At 35.0% G+C, this 20,349-nt stretch overlaps 1 protein-coding gene across 8 annotated transcripts in view; it reads right to left on the bottom strand.

Moving 5' to 3' along the window:
- The window catches only part of ATRNL1 (attractin like 1), a 440,837-nt gene that overhangs the window by 197,210 nt on the left and 223,278 nt on the right, over positions 1-20,349 (bottom strand). For all 8 annotated transcript variants that reach the window (XM_069020095.1, XM_069020098.1, XM_069020096.1 and 5 more), the window contains exon 26: positions 7,049-7,127. In XM_069020095.1, coding sequence (XP_068876196.1) covers positions 7,049-7,127 — 79 coding nt within the window. The remainder of the gene's footprint in view (positions 1-7,048; positions 7,128-20,349) is intronic.

The following is a 20,349-nucleotide window of genomic DNA, read 5'->3' as shown; positions in this document are numbered from 1 at the left end:
AATTCAAAAGAAGTTATCTGACTTCTTCCCAGGGTCCCACTAAGGACTGCCTTTCTCATTGTCTGCTGGTTTTTGCTGACAGGTAGTTTGCTAAAACTTCTCCTAATCCTCTTATGTTTACAACCAGTCCCATGGAAAACTCTCAGAGCATGTAGCTCAAAGCACCCTCAGGCTCTGCAAGCAGCCACTTGCCTCAGGCAGTCTTCTCCATTTGGGCCAGTTCCCTCTTTCCCTGAAATGACTTTAATTTTACCTTCCTGTTAGCTTGAAAACTTAACCCAGTACACTTGCAAGAGTTAACCAGAGAGTAGGAATTAATATCATCCATTATAACATTAGCATTATCTCCAGAAGTATTTTATATTCATATTTAGAAAGCTCAGCCTTGATAATAAATTCTACTGAACAAAATACCACAACTATTAATTTTAAAGTACTGTTATCAGCAGTGAAAACTACATCCAGCCTTCCTTCTATGCATATCCCAGGAATCACATATAATGAAACTAATTTGTTTTGATTATTGCCTTTTGGGAATCTTCAGGCTAACTCCACTATGCAAATGTAAGAAGGAACTTTGGTTATCGTATTAAGGAAAAGTGAACAATTTTCTTCTCCTGGTTGTAAGTACATATAATTAAAATACCTACTCAGTTTCTTTTCCCTAATTTATTTTTTTAATAAAGAGCTCACAATTTTCATTTTAAAATCTGTTGCTGTCTGTTATCTTCTTTATCTTCTGAATTTTTGTGGAATGAAGAACCCAGTCAGTTTGCAAGCTTTCCAAATACTTTGTATCAGCTTTGCTTAATTCAATCCCCAACACATTTTTTTTCAATATAATATCGAGTCTGTCACTGGCACCATTTAATACTTCTCTTTGCAGAGAACAAGCATGTTATGAGCAGTACTAATATAACAATTAATCAGATGCTTACTTTAATGAAATGACAGTATTATAAATACAATCTCAATTTTACAAAACTAAAGCAAAGAAAGTGAAGATTAATTCTCAGTATAGGAGATTTGACTCAATGGGTGATTTGTATTGTTAACAAAAAGTCAGGTCCCCACAAGTATTAGAGTATAAAAAGTGAACACTGTGAAAATTGGGCAGGATAAATTGTCATTTGGAAGTGCCTTTTATACTGACTGCAGAGGGAGTCCTGAGACAAGATCTAGTGTCAGCTAACCAGGCGTATTGCTTGAAAGGTTCATTCGGAGAGGAACCTAAATTTTAGGTTGGAAAGAATGCAGAAAACGTCAGCCTAAAATAAATGCTCCAGTTATCCTCAGTAAAACTAGATCCATAGTTGAAATAAGCAGTCATAGCTCTATTGATTTCAGAAGAGCCTAAGCAATATAACAAGTTGAGATTCTGGTCCTATGAATAGCTCCTTGACTTCAGTAGGATTACTCACACAGCCTGTGAGTAAGTACATACAGATGTATAAGGTATTTGCTAAGCAACAGACAAGAAGCTACCAAAAAAGAAAAATTACCTATGAGCTTAACAACCTTTAAACATAAACCATATAATCCTGTAGAAACCTACACACAGGAATATTATTACACATTGGGGTGCTTTAATTATGCATGCTAATATTTCCTGCTTTCCTTACATCTGCTCTTGTTGGTTCCTTGCTCACCCTGAAACACACAGTTTTACTTTTCTCCTTCAGTTGTTGTTCAAGAATATCCTCTGTTTTCGTAATGCTAAAGTAAACATGTTGCATTCCATAAACAGTATCATATACACCAAAAGCCATTATTGTCTTTTCTAAAAGGAATACTTTAAAAAATTGTCACTTGAATAGAAAGCAAAAAGCTCTGGCTGAAATTCACATATTCTCTACATTCATTAGTACTATCGACATAACTGAACTTCCTCGTTCTTATTAGAGTTACCATAGAAATGAGCCTAAAGCTATTACATGAATTGTTACTGCTATTAAGAAGTAGTCTACTTCAGTTTCATTTGTCTATTTGTAAGAATTTTTGAATATTTAAGAGAATAAAACTACCTTGATAATAAAATCAAGGCTAGAAAGGTGGAGGGTTTTTTAAACAAACATAAGCTTGCTTAATAAAAGAAGCAGTATGTTGAGTGGCACCCACACACTGTACAAAGCCAGCATTTTCTATAATTCCACGTTTTTATGTTTGTATATGCTATTCTTTCAGACAGACAAATGGTGCACAGCAGACTGTATAATGAGATGCTATATATAAATGATATTAACCTTTAAAGTTAGACAAGCACTTTACACACACAATCCATGCTTTCAAACATTTTTACCTAAATGTGCAATTGTGCACTACTTTCTCATTGCTCAAGAGCTTTATAGTGTAGCACATGAGGAAATAAGAATCTAAGTCATCCTAAAAGATACACACTCTCAAGTGTGTAATTAAAATATTTATAAAAAAGCCATTTACAGTAAAAAAAAAGTAAAGCTCCGTTTTAACTAACTGACTGATCCAATATATATAAATGTATATTTCAAACTAGATAGAAGGAAAAACATTTTTACAGTGAGGGTGGTAAACCCCTGGAGAGAGGTTGCAGATGCTCCATCCCTGGGAACATTCAAGGTCAAGTTGGGCAGGGCTCTGAGCAACCTGTCCTGGTTGAAGTTGCTCATTGCAGGAGGGTGGGACTGGATGACCTTTAAAGCTCCCTCCCAACTCAAACAATTCCATGTTTCTGTGATTCTAGATAACAACACATGACACACTGGCACATATATTTTGTGTGTCTGAGTGGAGGGAAGAAGGTACTTCTTGTACATGAGTGATTACAGGCTTTTGAATTAAAGGTAGCAATTCTTTAAACCTCTGACTGAATCAATAGCACAAAAGGTACCTGAGCAGCAACTCGTGTACCTTAGGAAGGGCAAATACTTTGCTAAAATAACTCAACTAGAAGCTGTGTGGTTTATAATCCCATCTGTTTGAGTTTGTTAGTGACCTCAGTGTAATCTTGTCAGCAAAAAGAAAAGTTCAACACACTATTAAAAAGAAATCATTTGGATGCAAATTTTATCTACAGTGTGATACCTTTCAATCAGAAGAAGTTCATGAGACAAAACCTTTGAGCCACTACAAAACGGGCAGGCAACCTATCAAGCTTTTCAGTAAAATGATCTATGACCAGATTCTCTTTCACCCATTCTCAGTAGAAGGTTGAATGAATACTTTAGATATGAAACATGCAGAGAAAAAAAATAATATTCTCTTTATATTTTTTATTTGGCAAATCTGGGTGATATATCTTTTCTTGTATAAAGGAGGAAAACTTAGATTGAAGATTCATGGATGGGCTCTTGGGTGAATTCAGGGTATAAAATGCAAGAGGCCTAACAAATCATTTGGGAGAAAATGACAGCTTTTGGTTTTTCATCCAGTGAAGTAAAAAGTAAGATTTTACTAAGAAAGGTACTAGTAGAAAGATTTGTAATTCTTTGGAGGAAAAAGAAGGACGAGATATTAAAACCTAGACTACATATCTGATCTTTTAACATGGTGTAGGACTCTTCTAAAAAATGCTTTGCTATTCCTAACCCTTGCAATACTTAGGAACTCCTTTACGGATAAACATATATATTCCCTTTTCCTACTCTTGCATAAACTTCCATGCTTACCTGTAAATGTTACCCTGCTCTGTTTTGAATGTTCCAAATTCCTTCCGTTTTGTTTTTGTTTTCTTACGGTTTTATCAAGAAAGATAGTGCTGTAAGAATTATGCTTTGGAAATCATCTCATCATATTCTGTAGTATTCCTTCCAAGGAACAAGCTCCCTGAGATCAGCAATGTTCCACTATCTTATTTCAGCCCTTCTTAAAAACCTTTTTTAAAATGTCACAAATCCATGGGAGGGATGGGTGGTGGAAGGTGTCGAGGGATCCCAGGCAGGAGGTTGTTCATTGTTCTCCTGCTCAAAGTTTCATTGATCTTTTTGCAACTATAAAACAAAAGAATGATACTTTCCATTTTCCCTCAATGCAGAAGGTGAATAACTTTGATGGTATAAGGTAAGACAGTCTATCTGCTGCCTCTTGCCCTTTCAGAAGGCAGGAGAGAAGAAGAGAAGCTCCAGGAGTTAAAGCATAAATATAGAGTTCAAAAACCTGAGATAAAGTATATCTTAAGACAGCAATGTAGGTAAAGAAAACAAAAAAAAAAAAAAACAAAAAAAAAAAAAAAAAAAAAACAAAAAAAACAAAAAAAAAAAAAAAAAAAAGAACCAAAATTTTGTTATGAGCCAAGAACAAATTACCAAAACTCAAGGTCTTAACTTAGGGAAAAATTATTTCAATTAAATAAATTGAAAGACTAATAGATATGGGGAAAGGTGAGTTTAATTAAGTGTTGACAAACATCAGTTAAAGGATTTTTGAAGACACTATCTATTTATCCATTTTCACATATATATAATGTAACAGTTTCTTACATGTACATCTGATAGAGCCTAAATTCAAATTGCTCAGCAAGATTTGGGCAGTGCTCTGAGCAGCGGAAAGTAAAAAATAATTTGCTGAATGAGGAATGAATTAGGAAAGAATCTGGAGGAAAAATTTCTGAATCAGTGGGAAAACGGAGACATTCCCTCTTCACAATGCAAACAACTTGCTGCTGCTTTCTATTGGATTGAGGCCATGCTAAGTTCAATTTGGAATCAATAATGTTCCAATTTAGCCAAGCATTAAAGTCAGAAGGCAAAGTAAGACAAAGTTCTGAATTTTCAGCTACACATAAGGGTTCTACAAATCTTAAAAAAAATTATTGGCTTACCTCAACAGCCTGGTAAAATTCATTACTAAAAGACCACAAGAACTGGATAGAAATGTTCCTCCTCCCTCAGGGGGAAAAAAAATCAGGAGAAACAATAAAAGGATGCACAGCTTTTAACAGCATGCTTTTCTGTATTTGTGCTCTTGTTATCTTTCTATTACTGTAGTTTGGGTCCATATTGAAGGTAACATCTAAAGAGTCAAACATTCCTGTCTTTAAAGAGTGATGAAAGAGATGAAAAGCTCATCTGCCAAATGGGCTTTAAAAGCAGATACTTCAGAAATCTTTTCAACAATAGATTGCCTCTACTTGTGTGTTACTCATACAATTTCTTTGCAACACTTAATTGCAAAATCCTATAAAATATGCTACATAGAAAAAGAAGTTTTCTGAACTAGATTAAAGGAAAATATTGCATGGAGTGTTATCAAAAACTTGTATTTGACATGAACTGCAGCTGATGTTCAAGAGCAGACTGCAAATAAAAGAGATTTCCTTCAGCATTTACAATTTATAATGCTACTGTACTCTAGTTATGAGAGAAAAACAAGTTTCTCTAGTTTTACTCAAGGAAAGCCGAGATTCAGAACCAACCATGAACCTCTGAGAGATCTAATCCAGTTACCAAGTATGTCTTTCTTCTTTGCTCTTCTGAAGAAGCTGATTCATGTTTATGTTGCATTTATCAAACAGCTTATTTGAGCTTTCATACAGTCTTAGAGGTACTTTTGATAACATTAGGAAAATAAATCTTGGAAAAACCAGAAACTTTTTGTATGAGAATGCTTTCTTTATCAAGTGATGCCTAGAGACCACATTAAAAATATTATATTTCAAAAATCTAGGAGAGCAATCACAGCAAACAGACCAGACCCTCTAGATCTGGAAATGTGTACATTCGTACTTGTCCTTAAAAACATCAGTAAACCAACCTCATTAACATGAGAAATTAAATCAATGAACTACTACATTCTACCACAGCACAACATTGCACAGAACTATCAAAGTATTGAGACAAATTTAAATGAAATATTATTAAGTTGAATAATGTGGTTTAAAGTAACTTTCATCTATATTTTGCAAGTAACAAGAAATAGATGAGAATTTGCCCTTAGAAAATTCTTAACAATGGTCATATGAATAAAAAAAATAATTCTGAAAGGAAACAAGTACCAGTAATATACATTTTCCTTTGTAGGACCAGTTCAAGCTAAACCTTGGCATTAGTACATTATAATTTCAGTGAAGGAAAATTATAATTGCTAGTGACCTGGCACTTTAAAAGCATATATAAATTCACTGTAGATCTACAGTAAGAAAATAAAGTTATTTAAGCATTCATAGTGCCAGTATACTAAGAAAAAATCATTAAGTAGACCAAAGCTTGTCTTTAAAACAAAAATCAAGATTATAGTACATTAGAGAAGTGCTCTTGCCAAAAATCATCAAGATCAGAAGCTTCAAGAAGGGAAAACATCACTGTCTGAAAATTCTAGATCTCTTTAATGAGAACAAAATGAAATATGAACAACTATCAGTATATAATCATATACATGTAGTAGCATACATAACCTAAGTTTAACCTCATTTAAGTGCAATGAATTGTCAAGCAGGTAAGAACAAATATTTGGGCCAAATTTTCTAATACAGCCATAAGAATTTAGACCACAAAAGAATAAGGTGATTTGATGTGTGAGTATTTACTGAAGATTTCAGTTGTACCACAGATTTAATGATGAAACTACTGATTCTAATAGAGAATTTTGCTCCCTTGAGGGGAGCTCCAGGTTGTATATTAGGAAACATTTATTAACAGAGAAAGTGGTCAAACACCAGAAGAGTCTTCCTAGCAAGGGTTCAGTGCCCCAAGCTTGTTAGCATACAAGAAATTATTATTTATTTGGACAATGCCCATAATAACATGGTTTAACCTTTGGTCAGCCCTGAAGTGGTCAGGCTGAATGATCTTTGTAGGTTCCTTTCAACTGAAACATTCTATTCAATTCTGTTCTAAATATTCCAAATATGTCACCATAAGGAAAATTTACCTTTCTGCAGCCTAGTGCTGTAATTCCTTTAATTTTTGACAGGAAAAAGAAATAAAATTTTCTTCTTCAGCATAAAAAGGTCAAGGGTATAAAATGGGTATTTAAATTGCATATACAGGAGAAAGGGAAGGAGTGATTGTTCATCAAAGTTACCAATTTATTCTCAAAGATAAAGCTACTACAAGAATCTTAAAGTTATTAATACCTCTCTCCGTCGAGAAGCCCAACAGGTTTGTTTGATTTTCCAAACGACAGCAGCTACCAGCAGTAAGGATAAGAAACAACTGCAATTACAAAAGAAAAAAAAACAAAACTGTAACATATTGGTGTGAAAAAGCTTATGCTTTTAGGGTATCAAAAGACATTTAAGCAGGGAAAAAAAAACAAAAACAAAAACTGAGGAAAACTCAACTCTACTAGGGTGACAAAGAGTCAACCATCCCTGTTCAAAGTCAAAAGCAAATGCACACACCACACACTCTGGTTTTCTCCTGGAAATGCTATCACTGTGTCCCTTAGCATGAGATAAGCTCCAGTACAACCATCCACATACCCACAACAGTCTCAACAAATATGCACTGCATGTTCCACCTCTAGTAGACAGAAAAAGAGGGTGAAGTATAGCAAAAAAAAAAAAAAAAAAAGAAAACAAATTTATATTCTCTCACTTCGTAAATTCTGAGAAATTTCCTGGGATGCAGGAACGATAACTACACAGGGAGTGTAATTAGTTTGAGGAACTGGATTTGCACATGACAATGGGCCTGTGTTATCTTAATTTTTATGGTTAATTGCCCAGGGAAAACATCTCCAAGGACATCACCACATTACAGTCCCAAAGACACAACAGAAGAAGAAGAAAAAAAATTCAATTATTAAACACCTGCAGTGCACAATCAGAGCAGATGCCTTCTCTCTTGTTTCAATATCTTTGTATTAACATTTAATCCATAAAGTCTTTTGGTAGAAAGATCATTGAACTCTCAGGCTCTATTAGTGAATTTCTGGATACTAACAAAAGGCTTCTAAATCTGACACCTAGTGTAACCACTCAGAAGATCTTTCAAATTTTTAGACAGCTCTTTTTATATACATTTCTGGATTTACTAATAGTGTGAAGAACTTTCACAGATGTTGGCATTTCTGCTGTACACGGTGGTTTCAATTAATACAACACTCTAACTATTGAATTATACTAGACATCCACAACTTTTTTTCTGCCAAAAAAAGCTTCAGAATATATTCTTTAATATGGGAAATACCAAGATTTCTAGAAGTAGTATAATTGGGAGGAGTATTGTACATAAGTGCAAAATAACACCAATGTCTCCCTTTAAAAGCAAGTAGAAGTGACTGTAAATTTATATTTGGTGTATAGGGAAGAGCAGAACTACAATACTCCCCACTGACAACCAGAATAAATTCAGTTTTGCAGAAACATCTTTTGAGATTTTTAAGTCAAGAAGTATTTATAAATAGTATTTCCCGGAAATGTTTCCCCTCCTCTGTACTGCACTGTCCAGCTGGTACCTGCAACAGATGCTTTGGGGCAACATCAGGGTACTGATGTGTTGCTATAGGTTAGGATGCTGTGCATGAAGCAAGGGAAGGCCATCTCACTCATCTCCTCCTCTACAGTCCTTCCAAAGCCCACTAAATTAGGGAAACAACAGCAACTCTGTTTGCAATTATGAACTCAGTGCTCCTGGAATTTAGAAAAGGTTAATACATTCAAGAGAGCTGGACACAAGAAACTAAGAGAGCCTTGCACTGTGTGACTGCTTTATTATGACCAGGAATCCTTACCCTTAGAAAATTCTGTCCTTCACATTTACTAATTTCTTGAACAGTTCTCTTAAGTCAGTAGAACAGAAAATATTCAGAGCTCTGTCTGAAAGACTTCAGACAAATTGATTCTGTGCTCTGTACCTCAGTGGAATGGGTCACACATTAAATTTTCTTGTCATCAGTAAAAACATTGATTAGTTTACATGCAAAGCTAAAATCAGAAATGAGTGTCTTAAAGACACACCCATAAAAGCTATAAATAATTGGAGATTACAGCATTGACAATGTGACTTCTGTATAATCTTTTCTTGGCAAGTAAATGTTTCATTTTCTTCTACTTTTTTTCTTTTTTTCTGAAAAGGGGGTTTATTATAAATAGAAAGGGGGAAAAATCAAAATTTTTATTAATGAGCAGAAAAAAGACATGGGAAATAGATTTTGTTAAACTAACCTAGTTCTAGACTGTGGTGAGATAACACCCTTGGTTTTTTTAGGGCAATAAAATTAAAGCTGACTGCAAAGGATCTCACAATACAGAGTGACTTGGCAATAAAATAAGAGAATGAAATTCAGTGACAATGAACTGAAGGCAATGTGCACAAGAAAAAAAAACTACAACTAGCTACAAATACATGATAGGTTCTAAATTAGCAATTACCACTCAAGAAAATGATCTTGAAGTCATTGCAGATAGTTCTTTGAACATATCAACTGAATGTTTAGTAGCAGTCAAAACAGAAAATAGGATGTTAAAAGAGATTAGAAAAGGAATAAAGAACAAACCAGAAAGCATTGGGATGTCAGTGCATAAATCTATAGTGTGCCTGTATCTTGAAGCAACCATCACTTTATCTCTAAAACTCTAAACTGAATTTAAAAGGTATAAAGGAAAGCAGTCAGCTTGGCAAGGGGAATGAAATGATAGGAGAAATAAGTTCTCTTTGGCTCTGAAACAACAGGGAGTTGAAGGGAGCCATGATAAAGACATTAACATCACAGGTAAAATATGTAGAAAACCAGCAGGACAGGTGTAGGTAGATGCTTTCCAGTCCCCCATTACACTTCTTATCCCCTCCTTGTGACAGAAATATAAAAAAAAAAAAAAGCAGTGAAAATTAAATGAATTAAAAATTGGCCAGTGGGCAGATGAAAAAGAAACTGTCAGAGGGGGACCAACATCAGAAAAGGGAACTTCCAGATGGGTTGCAAAGTTTCCATAGTATCAGATCCACTCCGTTTTGATAGTACAAATACATAATAGCTGAGAGGTCTATGCATGGCACAAAACCAAAAGAAAGGGGTTAAAAATGGTTAATGGCACAGAGGCTAAAGAGATTGTACAATGGCCAATTTTTAATTTTTTTTTTAATACAAAATCGCTGCTAAGTTGTATTTATGCAAACAAGGAATTCAGGCCTCATTTACATTGCAAATGATTTATTTTCCCCTTGGAATGAAGCAATTCCCAAAACAATTTAGAGACCAGTGTGAATGACAGCTCAGTATGAATTACTGCTGGGATGTTGAAAGAAAAAGGGGTTAAAACAACCTTAAATACTCAGGTGTACAGTAGTAAGCAGCACTTGGAAGATGAGTTTATCACTCTACAAGGTATTGCCAAAACAGGTACTATCACACTTGTTCTTAAAGCTCTGGCATTTTCATTTTCATAAAGGAGATTGGAAAACATGGAGAGAATGCAGAGAAAAATCATACAAAGTATTCAAAATTTGGAGAGACTCTCTTGCTGACAGTGATTTTACAAATTAATCATTTTGCTTTTGGAAAAGATCAAGTGGCAACTTGCCTACAGTTAATCCACATGATCATAGATTAAATCCACCATCTCTGACTCTCTAGTTGAGACTCTGAGTGACATCCAAATAAAGAGATATTTGGATAGATGCCTTTGAAATGCACATGGGTTATGAAATGCTGACCCAGAGGAGAGAGTGAATGACTTTTTGCACTTATTGATGTAAATCTTCCCAATAAGACAACTGCCATGCTAAGACACTCTTAAAACCACAGCAGCCCAAGCATTATCAAGATTTTGTGGTCTCCAGAACAAAGAAATGAAGTGCCATAAGATAAGGATATAGCTTTGCACAGTTTTCTCTTCAAACCATGTGAAACAAAACAGGAGGAAACACTATAAAGGCATGCTTGAAAATGAGAAATCCATCACCAGTGCATGTGTTACAGGCTGATTGGAAGTTATGGTCTTAGTATGATTTTGGAGACAATAAACAATTAGAGAATGGATGAACTGCAGAGGAAGAAGACTTGAATACAGTTTGTGTCCAACACAGCATAGGAAAGTGGCCAAGGAAAGGCTGGAAGAGAACACCAGGGCCTAGCAGGGAGGTCTGGGCCTAGCAGATGCTCTTCCCAGAAGGGCTCTGGGTAGTATGAGAACAGAAATACTGACTTAATAGAACAAAGAGAAGGAAAATTGCAAGGAATAATTACTGCCTGCATAGCTATTTTTTGCAAGCCACAGAGCAAATTTTTAACTTACAGAGGTCCCATTCAGGCATATTTAATGCAGACCTGGCTGAGGAAATGAAAGTGTTTTTCATAACTCACAAATGAGTTTCTCTGTGTTTCTTTAGGCATCAAACTGAAAAATGTTAGGGGAATTAGTGGATGTGTTGTTGCTTGGTATGGGCAAAATGAAATAAAATCTGTAGATATCTTTAAAGAAACTTAAATTACATGGACAAATAGAGGGGAAAATCTGTGAAATGTAATGATCAGCATGTTTAGACTAGATGAATTAATGACACATTTGTGCCTTAAGCTCTATGAATGCATTATAAGTATGCTAGAGAATTCCTTTTTTTTCATTACATATTAATGCCTATAAATTACATATTGTAGCAAAGTAATACTTTTGTTAAAGTGAAAGGATTTACTTATTTTTGCAGGGATGTAAAAGGAACTGTTTCATGAACTAAGCATAAATATTTTAAGAACCAATACTGTAAATGGAAGGTAAACAGAACAAAACAAAATGTGCCATCCTTTGTTATTTCTTTTCTCATTCTCTGATTATTTAACATACAAACAGAAATTAAAATGTAAAGAAAAAATGTATGTAAACATCCATGCATGAATAATTGTTGTTTCTATGATTTTACTTAAGAGAGTAATTTGCACAATTAAAAATAAATTTCCACAAACGGGTGAAAGCAAGCACTTTTCCAAAACTTTAGCTTATATCTAGTATACTTTTAATTCTATTAAAATGAAAAATTATGTGAGATTCTGCTTTGAGCACCCATCACATTTACTCTTCTTACAGGACAAGGTACAGCAGCACCCCCCAGCTGAGTGCAGGGCAGCATCCCTGGCTGAGCCCACCCCAGGAGCAGCACAGCTGGGCCAGCACAGCGTGCCAAGACTGTCCTCCCAACTGCCATCATACTGTCCCCATGCTCCAACACATGTGACAGACCCATCCTTGTGTTCCAAGGGGAATTCCTGCATTGCTGGCCAAGTGTGGATCTGGAGTGGGCTTTTGAACCAACCCCGAGTGCCCCTGTGGACCAGCCCTGAAGCTCAGTTAGAAGATGTGCAATGTGCACTGCAGACCCAAAGGGGCTGTCAGTCCATGGAAGTAAACTAGAACTAGCTCAAAGACAAAAAAAATGCATTCAATGTGGATGTCAGGTCCTCAGCACTATTTTTCCTGAGAGATGATCTGTTTGCTCACACTGCTCACCAACAGAGACACAAGCACCCAAAGTTCCTTTCACAAAGTTTGTTAGGGGCATAGCAGATTCGCTTACTGCCCACATATATTAAAAGCTCCTCCCAAATCTTTTTTTGAACATAGCAGTTGGGCCATCAAGGCAATTATTGCAAAAATTACTTGAGTCTTGCTGTGCTGAGACAGTAATTAAATATCCCTCTGTATCCACAAACCTCCTGCCTGTTGATCTTTCTTTGACAAGAGCACGAAAATGTACAGTTCCCTAATTACCAGTCTGAACAGTGACCCCACACTCTGTTGTTTCTCCTTCACACTAACTATAGTACTAACATGAACAACTTAACATATTCAGTAAAACAAACTGATGACAAGAAAACTTTTTAATGTGGAAATATGTAAAGAAAACAATTCTCATACCTAAGTTAATGTTTTCAAGTTAGCACCGCAAAAGTTTCCTGACAGATCACATTAACTGTTTTTCTAAGAACTGCTTTCCAAACACATTATTTACTATCTTTTTATTGGCAAATAGAGCACATTTTAATTGATATTTTATAAAGCAAGCACAATTCTAAAATAAAAATAATTGAACAATTATTTTTCTAACATCAGGACTTCAAATAGCAATTATTGTCACAGCAATTGATTTCTCTCATTGCATTTGATAAGAACATTTTGTTTATGATTATGATGTGCTGGGTTCAGCCATCCTTGTGTTAACTGGTATACACATGACAAGCAGCACCAAAGATTTCCACAGGCTTATCTGAAGCACAAAGCATTGTAAACATAATATTAGAAGTCTGATATGTATGACAGCAGAGTAATTTTAAAATTTTTTTTAATGATTAATTAAATTGCTATGAATCACAAAGTTTTATAAACATCATTATAAGTAGGACTACTTCAGTGATTAGCAATTCAGAATGATTCTGGGAATGAAGTGTTTCAATTCCAAATTAAGATATGTAAAGACTTAGGGAAAAGTAGTCTTGGCTAGCAAGGAAGTAGGATGTGCAACTTCCAGTTCATGGTAAGGCAATGTGTGGGGTCAGGGAAATGAAACTTGGCAGTGGAGCTAAGACATTTCAGCCACTAGTGCTGAATTCCTGCTCAGGGAGAGCTCTGGCTGGCACAGCCAATGAAAGGCATTGCCAACAAAGCCAGCATTACCATCCAGGTGATTCAGGAATGTCCTTTTCCTATTCCTGCTTGTCATGAGAGTACTGCCAGCACCAGCAGCTCCATGCACTGGCTCCCACACTCCATTTTCTGGAGCTCATTAGCCAAGAGCTGCAATCATTCCCTCCTCAGCTACAAAATATCATTCCTACAGAACCTTAAAGATGACAGGGCTTCTTCCATCACCCTAGATCTACAGTCCATTCTTTTCCCCCACAGTTGCTTTCTGAATTAAAGGAATCCAAAAGCCACACAGAGGGTTCAGGTACTCAGTTCTTGCTTTCCAAACTGCAAAGTGAAAGAAATGCCTGAATACGAGGTAAAGTATCTATGATGGCATTTAAAACTCCAAGTACTACCAAAAATCATTTAAATGCAAATTTGTATTTATTTGTGTCTCAAATGGAATTTACACAAGTTAAGCAACAAGTTTCAAGTTCATTTGAAACTAATTACACGGATAATTCTTCTTATCCAGATGACTGATTAAAACGTTATTTTTTGATGCAGTCCTGAAAATCCATATATTCCCACAAATAACTCTTGAATAAAGTGTCTCATGAAAGTCACATAACTGCCCTTAAAATTCTCTTCTCACATGTCCACAACTACTAAAGTTATACAAAACAGATTAACAGTTAAAAAGAAATATATATATCCACCTTCTAATCTGGTCCTTCCCAGCACAACACTGTATTTGGTAAGAATGCATGGAAAAGAATATCCACATTAGATTTGTTTTACCTTGTCATGGTTAAAACCATGATACTGCCAAAAGGATGCTGTAAGTCTCCAGAGCTGCACATTTAAGGTTACTATTAGAAATGCCATGAAAATAATTTTGTTGAGGAAAAAGAGCAAAATTAAGTAAAATGATAAACTAAAATTTCAATAATGGTATTAATAAAGCTTCACAATTTAAGTTCTGAATGCATAATGGAAAACAGGGAGATTGAAGTATCAATGGTGTCAACTGCATGTTATATAAATTATATTCTAAAGTAAGCAGTAGCAATGAAATATAAATATAATATGCATTAGTTTATTAGTCAGAATATCTACTATTTTTGTGCTAAATAATTTATTAATATATATCAAATACAAAAAGCCAACTTAATCCTTCCTCTCCCAAGGCATAAACTCCTATAACGGTTTAAAATAATCTCTGACAACTGCCTCTGCAAAGCTTGGGTTTATTGGTCTTTCCGGTGCAATGAAACATCAAAAATCTTCTTGAAAGCAAAGAAGAAAGAAAGGTTTGAACAGGGAATTTCTAAATAGCAGGAAAACTATTATGAAAAAAGGTATTTTTTTCATTACGTACATGTGCCAGAATGTTATAAAGGATGGAGGAGAGTGTTAAATAACTCCATTCAATAAAATAATTATTAAAAAGTAACTCTAAAAAAGCACACATACATTTTTTAGATTTCTGTTTTCCTACATACATAATTCATGCATATATGCACAAAGCTGTGGTTTTATATTAAATATAAAACAAGCTGCTATATAAAACTATGAATGAATGATCAATTATACAAACAGCCTTTATATACAACTAAAAAGGGAAAATGGATACAGTGTACACCAAGATGCTATTGAGAAGACCAACATTCCCACCTAATCTGCCAATCCAATATCAGACTAAAGTGAACCATGTAAAAGGATTCTGAAATATATTACACAATAAAGCTCTAGATGTGAACTTTAACCCTCCATAGTTCTTCCTTTCACCTCTTTGAGGCGACAAATAAAAAAGATTTACAACCAAAGCGATGTAATCTCATGAAAACTGGAATTAATCTCCACAGAATAAATAGAACATCACACCCATGAAGCGTGATTATGCTTCTTTCAGTCATGGAAAAGACTTTTGTATTTCATTTAATTTTATGGGTTTGCCCTTCATGGGTGAGTTACTCTATATTTCTCTCAATAAGTGATGTCACAATTTATGTCCATTGAAATTTTGGACAAATTATGAAATACAGAATTTAATACTTTCTGCAGTAGCATTCCAGAATAATCGGAAATTGAATATATTGTTTCTACTACAGAATAGTTGTGCTTTCACTTTTGCTTTTTTGCAATGTTTTTCCTGATTTATGCTAATTTAGGATTCAAAATTAAGAAGAAGGAGGAAAAGATTAATTTATTCGAATTATTGCCAGTTAGTGAATTTTGGGAAGAAGATTTGTCACCAATGTCAAATTTCAGCAGCCTTCCAAACCAAAAGATTTGCATTATTTCAGGAATATTATTTTCATGTTTTCCCCTCATTCTTATTTTTCACTGCTCTCTCTTGTGCAGCTGTTTGTCTTCATAATTACATCACAGAAACATAAAATACATTTAGAAAGCAACCATACCATGTTAGCACTGTTTAGCATGAAAGACTGAAATAGAATGAAGAAATTTAACACATTGTTAAAAAAACCTTTCCCTTCAATCTGTAACATTTCTAATACTTTTTCCAAAGAGGCAAATACCTTCTAAGGAGTAGGTGTGAAAAAGTCTTAACTTTCCTTATTAAAACCCCTGTTAAAATTAAATTTTCCTGAAGACAGACTAAGGATTTTTAGATTTCCAGGCCAAAGAAGCATCATTCAAGAAGAACCCTAAAAATTCTGTAATTGTATTGGATAAAGAATACAAAGCCCCTGATTCCTCTAAACCTGATACTAGAATTCCAAGTGAAACAGACTGAAAATATATTAGGAAAGGAATATAATTTTGAAAGTACTAAGTGTTTTCCTAAAATATCACAAAAAGTTATTGGAAACATAGAAAACCAACTATGATATGGAACATAATCGGACCACACATGAAGCTTAAATCCAGATTAAAAAATTTAAATAGATTATATAACTGCTTTTTACTGTATAATTCGTAGTGTGGCTTTTGAAGACCACAGTAGAATCTCCAACATTTTGCTTCTTACTGGCAAAAGTAGCCATCCCTACCTTGGATGCCAACAGATAAATTAAAAAAGACCAGAAAACCTCCCACACAAAATGCTCCATTTGGTACCAGGAAATTTCACTGGAATATTTGCATTAATATTCCAGTACAGAAAGTTTATTGGATGAATTCCTTTGAATTTCACTGGAATATTTGCATTAATATTCCAGTACAGAAAGTTTATTGGATGAATTCCTTTGAATTCAGATGTCTCTTCTAAAAAGGAATAATCAGATTTAACATTTTCGGACATATGAAATTCACAGCATAGCACACTGTCTAGCACTGTCTTTTCTCTCTTTCTGTGATTTATTACAGCTGAGCACAGGGACCCAGAATATTTCTGCCCTGCCATGAAGATATTGCTCATTTTTTGGCTGTCACTCAGTGCCCAGCCCATCACACCGACCGTGCCTGCAGAGACAGGCAGGCACGGGGCTTGACAAAGCTGCTTGTCACTCGCTGTAATGGACAATGACACTGCTGCCTGAAGGAAAACACTAATATTTTTTACTTCCTTTATTTTTGGTTATTATTTTCCTTCATCAGCTTTCACTCCACTTCACCATATTCCCTACATCTGGGAACAAACTCCTGAGTTAACTTTGCAATGGGTACATGTCATAAGAAGACTGAATTCCTTCTGTTTGGAATTAAAATGACAAAAGCAGAATTTCAAGTCCATTTATCACAGATGAAAACCTGTTCTAGTTCTCTTGTTTAAAGTACAGTGGACTGGAGTTTCAAAAAAAAAGTGACCAGGATTAAGCAGTCTAGAAGAAAAATAGCTGTGAGCACCGTTGTTGTTGAAGTCTAAGAAAACAATTGACTAACTGGATTTAAGAAAATAGAATACAAAATGTGGAGAATAAAACAATATGAATTATCTGTGATGCTTCTTAGGATACAAAATCCAATGCAGCCATAGAAAGACACACCCCCGAAAGGAGAACATGCCTGAGCTTCAGGAGGCACAACAAACACCTCTCACAGTATTTATAAGTAAAGGAAGTGAGAATTACAAATTTTAAATGCACTGACTTTAAGGAAGGAAAAAGCCCACATCTGTTTTACACCAAGCAGACACATAGGTCATCTTCAGATATCTGAGCAGATATTTTGTATTTTGAGGAACAGCATCTGTTGAAATCAAAATATGGCAAGCACTAGTGCCCTCACACACACTTCCAAATGACTCAAAGGACAAATAGAAAGATGAAAAAGAAGAAAATAATGGAAAACAGTTCTGTTCACTGATGGATTAAGTGACTCATCCGTTGTTTTGAAGAGCAGCTGATCCAGCAGAACCGGGGAATCTCCTTTGCCTGCAGGCTGGGAACAAGGGGCTGCCTTCTCAGGAAATACAAACATATCAAATAACCCTACAGTGATGACAAATTTTCTGTGTGATTCAGAGAGAAGAAGACACAAAACTACATTCAACAATTCAAAACAAACATTTAAAGAAAGGAAACTCAACTCAAATTGCCCACCACAGTACAGACGTGCTTTTCCCAATGGAAGTCAAACAACTCTGTGCTTCTAAGTGAGGTGAAAACTGTTTAATTCATCACTAAGAAAAAAATCAATTTTACTTTAGCCCCAAATGTAAAATCCATTTTCCTATGATAACTTGATTTTCATGTTACCATAAAATATCCTAATTTAGATTTATAATTCTGCATTTTCTGAGATCCCAGCCATGGTGGCTGTGACTGATCCCGACACACTGTGTTTTGTCTTTCTTATGGAGACCAATATTCGATCTCATAAAGATAAGCATGCCAAAATCTAGAATTCATTTATCATCCTTCTTTTTAACAGAAACATGAAGGCAGGGCTACAGACCAAAGGATGCTGGTAAAGAGAAGGAGTTTTCTCATTGCAAATTTACACCCAGAGCAGCAGATTCAAGCACTGCAGCTCTCAGGAGCTGTAACACAACCTGCTGAAATGCAGCCATCCCCTCCCACTGCAAGGAGCACAACTGAAGGGACTGCTCAGAGATTTCAGCACACAGTCCTACATATGGAGTTAATAAAGCTGGTTCTTCAGCATCTCCTGCAATTCCTGTTGTAGCTCATGCTCATCTTTACCAAAATATCCATCCCCTCCTCCTGCAGTAAACACTGGGTGTATTTTGAACATTGTTTACTCTCATTTATACTGCTCACAGGAAGATTTAACAGAAAGAACGTACCCCTGATCCTAAATGACCATAATTATTCTTGGAATTTCTTAAAGCACACACAAAAGAAGGATTTTCAAACTTTCAAAGAGTCCATATTATTTAACAGTGCCCTACTTATTAAAAATTGGAAATTCTGTAATTTATGACAGTATGGAGATATGTTATAAAAGTGACTAAAATGTTCTATTAAGCCAGCCATCTTCACCCAAAGTACCAGAGGCAAGGGAAGCAATAGTTCTGGGAGCTCAGAGAAAGTGCTTCATGAGTTAGTAGTTGGTACCATGCATTTGAAAAAGGCTTTAAAAACGTAGTTCTGAAAGTAGCAGTTGCTTATCATTTCCTATCACAAGAATATTAACAGCTAACCTTTGTCATCTGCACCAATTTCATGCTTGCCTGGTTTTTGATTATGAGATTTAACCACATTTCTTACCAGAATTATGTTTCAGATTCTTAATACGAATAATTATCTGGGAATGCTTGAGTACTGTTATAAACTGTTATACTGTTATAATTTTAAATAAAAGGAGGTATAGAAATCAAGTGTTTCTTAGCTCTCAATTTGGGATTTACTCCAATCATAGATAATAAAAACTAACAATTATTGAAAAATCAATTTTAATGGATGTTAGATGTGATCTAAAGAAGTAAATAATGTTTTCAGAAACTAAAGCTACTTCATATACCCTTATGAAACGTCTAAAATGTCCTGGCCCTACTCAGCAAAATCCATATATAGATGTAAGACATGAAAACACTGAAAATTTCTTTATCACTTAGAGTTTGAAACAAAAAAAGTGCCCAACTTTAGCATACTGAGTGTTTTAGTGGTCAAGGTAATAGAGAGAAATACTTCTTTTAACCATGGGTATTGCATTTCTTCAAGTGTAAGAAGAAAGATCATTCACATTTGCTGCCTGTGAAATTTTCTAATGAGATCTTACTTCTTCAAAGCACATGGGAAAAAAAAAAAGTCACAGACTTCTCAATTTGTGTGATGGCTAAAAGTCTTCAAGGCACTGAGCACAGTAACACAGATGTCTCCACACTCTCTATAAGACAGTCTGGAATCTGTTACTACTCTTACATTGCATTTTACTCTTAGAGAAAAGGTCACTGAAGCTGTAGTTACAATGAAACCTTCCAGTAGAAAAATAATGAAATTAAATAGGGTGGGGGTTTTTAATGATGCACATCATGGTCTGGATCACTACAGTTTTAATAATATTCTGCTTATTTTTTTTCAATATAACTTTTATTTATCTCAGTTTTTTGTTCTAGGATATACAGTATCAGTATCGGTAGGCCAAGCATTAATTGCAGAGCTAATCACAGATGTTGTGCTTTATTATGTATAGTTTTAAATAAAGTGCTTACAGAACAATACTTTTAAAACAGTTTATCTTGATACATCAGGACAGTTCTAAAAATGCCTGTTTTGATGTTTCTGATTCAAGCAGTAAAATGTCCATTTTATCTTTCAGTCTGGAACACAAAATCTATAAAGGAACAGTTTTAAACTATACTTTTGCCTGATTGTTGAATAGCTGTTATTGTCAAATGGATCTATTTGCTGCTTTGGCCAGGCAAGGTGAACAGCATTATGCCAAATCCTCAGAAATACAAGAAGTATAATACTGGATGGGAGAAATGCAAATGCATGTTT

Source organism: Aphelocoma coerulescens, chromosome 6 (assembly GCF_041296385.1).
Source record: "Aphelocoma coerulescens isolate FSJ_1873_10779 chromosome 6, UR_Acoe_1.0, whole genome shotgun sequence".
Taxonomy (NCBI): Eukaryota; Metazoa; Chordata; class Aves; order Passeriformes; family Corvidae; genus Aphelocoma; species Aphelocoma coerulescens.
The sequence above is the reverse complement of the archived record's forward strand: the minus strand, read 5'-3'. Positions and strand labels throughout refer to the sequence as shown.